At 35.9% G+C, this 8,268-nt stretch overlaps 1 protein-coding gene across 1 annotated transcript in view; it reads right to left on the reverse strand.

Moving 5' to 3' along the window:
• Window positions 1-1,197, reverse strand: part of LOC117111046 (creatine kinase U-type, mitochondrial-like) — an 11,129-nt gene extending 9,932 nt beyond the window's left edge. Inside the window, exon 1 of the mRNA XM_033253928.1 lies at window positions 1,021-1,197. Within this exon, the coding sequence (XP_033109819.1) occupies window positions 1,021-1,182 (162 nt within the window). The 5' untranslated portion in view covers window positions 1,183-1,197. The remainder of the gene's footprint in view (window positions 1-1,020) is intronic.
• Window positions 1,198-8,268: the final 7,071 nt, after the last annotated feature.

The following is an 8,268-nucleotide window of genomic DNA, read 5'->3' on the forward strand; positions in this document are numbered from 1 at the left end:
CTAATGTTTTCGGCGCCTACGATATTTCTTCTCACGACCTATCGCAAAATCAACATGAAAAATTCATCCGCATTTATTTTTTGTGTGGAACACATAGGAATGTCTAAATTCAGTTAAACTAGCAATTCCGTATTATATTTATAAATCTTTATAACATTATACAAAAATTAGATTTTTCTTAAAAATTGAAATTTTGCCGGGAATGGGGCTTTAAAAGACGGCGATTGACTTATAAAGCAATTAGTAGAGCATGCATCGTACACTAAACGGGAAATTATTATACTTAGGTTAGATTTAATGCATTCAAAAATTTCCTTCAGGGCTTGCAGGCCCTCAGAAAATTTGTTCAAGCATTAAATCTAACCTTCGTATTCGTACAATAATTTTCCTATAGTGTACTATGCGGAGCTCTACTAATTGCTTATTATCTCAATCATGTATTTTACTTTAAATATTAATGCACCAGCAAACAACAAAGGGTGATATAAATAAAAATAAAAAGCCTCCCTCCCTCATCATTTTTCCAGCCCAGAGAGGGTGATTAACTAATAATTATTTTTATTGGGCCTTATTGTAAACAAGATAGTAAAAAGTATAGCATTAAGGGACGTGAAAGCGTTTCGTCACGTTTTCAGTGGAGATTGAAAATTGGCCTTGGCCGTCACAAACTAGATAATAAATATATTTCGACATTGTTTTTGATGCAGCTCAAAATAATGTTATAACGACTTATTTTTACTTGAGAGTGTATTATAGCGCCTACAATGGATGTAAAGATGTACCGTAACTTCTAATATTCACCAAATTAAAACAAGTAAAAGTAATCACTTAAACTTGTACTCCTGTAAGTGTAGTTTTCCAAAGTAAATTGATACCCTAATAAAAGTTAATTACTTTGGAGAAATTCAAAATATGTTATAGGGTACGTAAAAGAATGTATTTAAATATTAATTTAAATAACTGTGTCTTACAAAATCACTTGATCTTAGATCTTAGTTTCATGGCTTTCGATAAGCATACCTCATACGATTCCTCATCACCAGCGACCATTCCAACTGTTTCAATAAAAGGATGACCAGGGTTATCAACGCCTGTCTGTATACAATCGTCAAGTGTGTAGCCGCTAGGTGTACTGCGGTCCTTCAACTTCGCGTACAAACTTGGCGTTAAATAATGCGCCATCAAGTTATTGTGATTTTTAATCTCAGGGAAATCACAAGAGGCAGGGTAGAGCTTACGATTGAAGGCCTTGGCATAGGCGGAGTCTCTAAACGCCGCTGCCCCTATCAGACTCCCGCCGACTGTCATTGCTGCCACAAGCCTTCTGCCTGCAGTTCCACTTAAACGCGCGAATATAGGTGACATGCTGCTGTACGATCAGTGTCAAAAGAGAATCAAGTGCAGGCCTATCTGTAGGAATAAATCTTCATTAAAATTTTGTCATCACCAAAACCAAATTTATAAACATAAAATTAAATAAAGTTATTGAGAATCTGTGACATGTAATAATTAGCCCAATAGAATGCCTGTATGGCCTAGAATAGGGCCTACTGTATTATTTTATTTATCCATCCGTATCGTTTTAATTTGTGTTACCGTTTTCAGCTAGGCCTGGCCCATGTCTTTTCCTAAGCACTTTTTATACTTTAGACACTATAATCTACCTCCTTGCTATAATAATGTGTGCGCGTGACAGTGGCGTAACTACCGCAGGTTCAACAGGTTCTGTGAACCTGGGTCCCCGAGCTCCAGGGGCCCCCGATCTATATAAAAAAAAAACACCTAATAAAGCAATGTTTTACTGTGACATTGAACTATTGTATCTGCTACCTTCCAGCGAGTGGCGTAACACCGGGGCCGGGGGCCCTGTAGCTTTCACAGACCATGGGGGCCATTGTTGCCTCTAACTGAAATCTTGTCCGCCGTTATACATGCGAGGGAAAATCAGGGCCGTCGGAACCGCACCGGTTGGCCGGACGCACCACTTTTTCTCAATTATAATATAACATTTTAAATAATATATTATACGGATACCTATAAAATAATTATATGAATATATTATTAATGTTCGCATCACATTGTCTTTTTATGTTATATATTTAAACAAAAATCCACCATGCGCTTGTTTTTGTATTTCCTATGTACAATTCAATTTTTGACAATATTTAATTTTCGTAATTTAGACGATTTTTAAAATATTTAAAGGTATAAATATAAAATAACAATTAAATGTTTATAAAAATTTGGAGGTTGGGCAAATAAGTAAAATTAAAATTTTACCAGTAGTATGTTACTCGAAACTCTATGGTGTTCATTAATTTGTAGGCCTATTTTTAAATTTTGCACATCTTTTATTTTGCATTGTTTATAGTTCACGATACCCTGCACGTAACGTCCACCGTACTCGCGCGAATAAGCGCCCCGTTTGAATAAGCGCCCCCTCATAAGATTTTCTTTTTAGCAAGTCAATAATCCAATCAATCCTGGGACTGTGGTTGTTGGCATGATTTGAGCTGTAGAGTGGAAACACATTCTTCTTCGGTCAATATCAAAATAAGGATATTTTTCTTGGACAAATGAGAGCTCCGATCCCTGGACAGACAGTATATTTCCAACTTTAATCTTTTTACATATTTGTCTATGTCTAGTCCTACTCATCTTTTTCTTTTTTCGACCTTAAGCACATTCTCATCAAGAAAAACACAATGATCCTGCCATCCTGCTAATCTCAATCGGCCGATGGCCAACAAGCTAACCACTACCCACCACTAGTTGCATCTACTATTTTGCTGTTATGTAAATATTCACGCATTCTTGTTATGAGCCATGTTCTCTGGACAATTATCTTTTCTAACCACCATTCGTAATGTCCTTATATAATCTTTTTTTCATTCAAAAAGTGCCTCTTGAATTTTTAATTATTGAAATAATTTCCCATAAGAACCCCTCGATTTTCATCTATTTCCATAAGCGTCCCCACAATTTCTAATCTGTTTTCATAAGCGCCCCGTTTAAATAAGCGAAACGTTTGAATAAGCGCCCCTCAAAAAGTGCAAAAAATATTTTAAGCGCCGGCCGGGCGCGCTTATTCGAGCGAGTACGGTAATTATAGTAGGCAGTTATTCATTGTACAGTATTATAATGTATTAAATAATGCACAGCGTATTCATAACACAAGGTTTTATTTAATTTGGCCTTACATCATTTTACATTTTACAATACCCGTCAACTCGTATAAATATAATGCCTATAGTCATTTTGTATTATATAACGTGTTTTTTGTTTCTTGCACTTTATCTATCAATGGAGGTATAAAAAACTCAATCCATCTAGTTATGGCAGTAATAAGCGATTAAATTTTGAAAAAAATTATCATTTCGCAATAGACCTACCTTGTTTTAAAGTAGGCCTACGAATTGTAAATTGGTCATTATTTTGAGTCATGCTACTACCGTCTGTGTCCGGATATAACATTTTTAATCTGGGTGTTTTTCTGGGCCCACTCTTTAGCACAAGGTATTTTTGTGAGTATCGGCCTAATGCTTTATAGTTATACCAGAAGAACACGATGCCCTGAAAGTCTCTTTCCTGTGTGAGGGAAAAAATATTGGGACCCTTGCTTTAAGCTAACCCATCGATGGTACCCATCTTAGCTGACATGGCAAGTCAATCCCAACTGTACCCTTGAACCAGGATCCCTCACAACCTAGTTACGCCACTGGCGCGTGAACACTTAAAATCCAACGATTACAAATAATTCACACACAAATATTAGTTATCAGTAAACTGCCATCATTCAATATCATATGTAAAATATTCAGCGAAAAACAAGTTATCAGAAAAATAAATTGTTGATAATTAAATGTCCACACATTATTTTCTATAAATTTAAAAACAAATAAACTACGAAGAAGGTATAATATGATTATTACATGTTATTCACAAAAGAGAAAAAAAATACGAAGAAGCATAATATTCTAACGCATTAGGCTAAGGGCAAATATATAAACCTAGATAGGCCTAGCCCTAGGGCTAAGGCTTAGTATTCATGACAGTATCAAAAATCAAAAAGAAAGAACTGTATGCTCACCTATTTGCGTTTTCTTTCCCAAAGTGAAAGGACTGTTTGATTCCAATATGCCCAAATAAAAAAGTGAAATAATAACAAACCTGAATAACCATTGACGCGATATATCGATTGTTGGAACAAATGCGTCGTGTAGTGATTGGTACACTGTGCCTTTACTGTCTCTTATACACATCTAGATGTGTATAAGAGACAGTGTCTAGTCCTACTCATCTTTTTCTTTTTTCGACCTTAAGCACATTCTCATCAAGAAAAACACAATGATCCTGCCATCCTGCTAATCTCAATCGGCCGATGGCCAACAAGCTAACCACTACCCACCACTAGTTGCATCTGCTATTTTGCTGTTATGTAAATATTCACGCATTCTTGTTATGAGCGATGTTCTCTGGACAATTATCTTTTCTAACCACCATTCGTAATGTCCTTATATAATCTTTTTTTCATTCAAAAAGTGCCTCTTGAATTTTTAATTATTAAAATAATTTCCCATAAGAACCCCTCGAATATATAAACCTAGATAGGCCTAGGCCTAGCCCTAGGGCTAAGGCTTAGTATTCAAGACAGTATCAAAAATCAAAAAGAAAGAACTGTATGCTCACCTATTTGCGTTTTCTTTCCCAAAGTGAAAGGACTGTTTGATTCCAATATGCCCAAATAAAAAAGTGAAATAATAACAAACCTGAATAACCATTGACGCGATATATCGATTGTTGGAACAAATGCGTCGTGTAGTGATTGGTACACTGTGCATTTATACGCGCTAAGCGTTGTCAGGGCGATGACGCAGTAACGTCCCTATCCAAAAATAGGGGAAAATATTCGGTTTCAGTCCGCTCGTTTTGTGGGCAAACGAAGAGAATATACAGGAAATTGGAGCCCAGATCCGAGATTTGCTAACTAGGCCTAGTATTGATCCGTTGATTTTTTTTTTTTTTTAGTTTTTTTTTTATTTTTTTTTATTTAATTTTTAAATCAATACCAATGACTTTATTTGGTTGATTAGGCATTAAAAATACATACTAATTATATGCTAATCTGACCTCTTCGAGGTTTTTTATATTTTTTTTAAAAATCAGTTAAATTTCTGACTCAAAATATATGGTGCTGTTATATTTTGTGTAGGATGATTTCTTTTTCTCTGTTGTTTTTTTAATGTAACTTATTATTAATATACTTTTCATCATTACTGGATTTATCGTGTTTTCATTGAAAGGTAATAAAATGTCTATATGAATTGAATAAAGTTGAAAAGTGGATATGAGACCTATAGAATATTACATTGGCATATTTATTATTTTTTGCCGATGGGACGGAGCGCCAATTGATGACCTATTGGCCGCGTCAGAAGGGTTAGTGGTGGTGGTCGCTTCTCTTATTGCGCAGGGATCCAGGAGGAGCTCTCTGAAAGCTCCAGAACTTTAGCAACTTTAGCCAAATCTTATTTAAACACGTTGTCATATTTGGTTAGTAGTGATTTTTTTTTGCTATTGTCACGAACGGGTGAGCCCGCTCCTATAATACTCTGCCACCCCATCCACCCATATTAAATAAAATATCATAAGATCTTATCACAGGCGACGACACGGATTGAACGTTGGGTGGGCCCGGTATGCACTTTGCGAGGGAAGAAGAATACGAGGCTGAGGCAATGGGGTCACTGAATACACCCCGTTTTTGGCATTGGGACACGTTAGCAATTGTTCAGAATATAATCTCCAAACCAACTTGCCTGTTGTTTTGTAAAAATCAACTTTTTGGCAATTTATTGGTGGGGCCTACATGAGGGTTGACCCACCACCCATTAAAATTGTTGGGAGGCACGGACCACCGGGGGCCACCCTGTACGACCGCCAATACATTGTATGATTGGTTACCAGCTAACAAGCACGCACGTATAATTTCAATGAACTTCGCTGCACACAAGGAAAATACAAGAAGTAATCGAGCGCTAAACCATTATGTTTTAATCACATTATTTATTATTATATTCCTAGCCTAACCATTATTTAATAATAGGTCTACTTTAAAACGCGCTTGCGAGAACACTTTACAGTGGCACTCGCTCATTTTAAAACACTTTTATACAATCACTGCAAACAAAATGGCCAATGAAAACTGTTTCACAATAATGAACTGCGCCCCCACAACTCAGCTTCTCAAAATCAAGGTACGTAGTTGCACATTAGTTGTGAACAGCCGTCGCACAGTGGGCCAGAATCAATTCCAAGTGTGCCAAAAGTCGAAAATAGGTAATGTGACAACTTCAACTTTTAAAGGTTGTTTGAGGTCGACAACATCCTAAATTATATTAATCCACCAATAATTTCATATTTAGTGAATTTTCATAGTGTGATATAACCATGTAAACATGAAAAAGTTGTATTTTACTCGTAAAATGATAAAATTGACAGTTTTGAAAAACTCCCTATGACTTTACTTCGATGAAAGCAGTCAACTTGATACTTCTTGCAGTATTTACCTATTGTTAACTAAATTAGATAGTAAAATAAAAATTTACATTATTGGTATATTTTTAGAATAAAGGACACTAAATATGAGCCAAAAACGCTAAAAAAAAAACATTTTTTTTCATAAAACCAACTTAAAAGTTAGAATTGCCGGCGATTTTCGTCATGCTTTTGATATCAACATTTCTGGCAGAGCCTAAGCTTTACGTTAATGCCAAGTTTAGCTGCCAATATCTGCCACCCTGCATTTAGCAAGTGATTTAATATACCCCCACCCCCCTACAAAAGCGCCGTTTTTAAATTAAGGTATACCGATAAAATCATCCCTGCAGCCATTGGGTGCCAAATGTAAAAACAAGTACACTCGATTTCCAGTGTCATATCTAGGAGTGAATTGGGGAGGGAGATCATTGGTGGATCTGGAGGGGTCAGGGTCCTGACCACACCTCCTTGAACAAAAACATTAAATAAATATTAAAAAAATAATTCTAGACTTACTTTTCCAGGACCCGTAAGCTGATTATTGAAGTTTGTGTTACAATTGGACAATTAAATGTCGGAAATGCTCAATCAAAATTTTAAAAAAAAGAAAAAAAAAAAGAAAAGAAAAAAAAAGAATGCGTAAGCAATTAATCATATTTATATCTCTACACACACAATAGGCCTCTTTACCACAGTATTAAAAATCAGAAAATTTACCTGACCGTTTTCAATAGGGTAAACCTTGATTTTGTTTTTATTAAAGGTCATTAAAAGATACTTCAGAAGTCTGAAAAGCTCACTTCCCGCAATCTAGGAATCAAAATTTTCCAGGGGCTAACATGATTCCGCGCCTCTCCCCCTCTTTAGGGTTCATCGATTCATTAAAAAACGTCAAGAGAGGGAAACCAAAATTTCAGAAGTTCAGAAAACCCGTTTTCCGACATATAGGAATCAACATTTTCCCACCACCGTCCTATTTGGGGTTCATCGGTTCATGGAAAACAAAATAGGCCTACGTATGCAACTACTAATTTTTTTTTATACAAACATGTCACATAGGCCTGTTTACTGTAATAAGAATGACAAAGTTGACATGACTGTTTTCAAGGGAGGGAAAATCTTGAACTTTATAAAACTTAAATGTCATTAAAATACACCTCAAAAGTCGGGAAATCTCATTTCTCGCCATTTAGGTAACAACATTTTTCCGGGGAGGACCTCGACGCCCTTTTATTTTGAGGTCAATTATTCTAGGAATAATTTTTTATCCGAGACTTTCTCTTCTGTTTTTATTTTTTTATATTTTTTTTAAAAAACATTTTGACTCCATCCTAAATTTGAAGCCAAATTGCCTCTGGAGATAAGGGCATCCCAAGGTGAGTGATGGGATGGGGGTAAATGCCCGATGAAGGGGGACCGCTCATTTAATTTCTTTTTTTCATTTATTTATTTAGCATCCATTCAAATACAACAATTATTGCTCACGCAAATTATAGCGTTATTAGGTAAATTCAGTCTGTTTGACCTTGATCTTTTGTGCTTATTTTCACTGGTGAGGGCTGACTAATGGGGTGGACGCGGACTAAGGGGGTACTGTAGGTGTCTGCTTAACAGTCCACCTTCCACCCTTTTCTTTGAAGAAATGTATTTTAATAATGTCACATAAAGTGTAAAATGTTCTAATTTGAATTTGCCGGTCTAGAAACCCTCATTCGTGTCATACTGAGC

This window comes from Anneissia japonica, unplaced genomic scaffold (genome assembly GCF_011630105.1).
Source record: "Anneissia japonica isolate Jap-2015-1 unplaced genomic scaffold, ASM1163010v1 scaffold573_len2283161_cov171, whole genome shotgun sequence".
Classification (NCBI taxonomy): Eukaryota; Metazoa; Echinodermata; class Crinoidea; order Comatulida; family Comatulidae; genus Anneissia; species Anneissia japonica.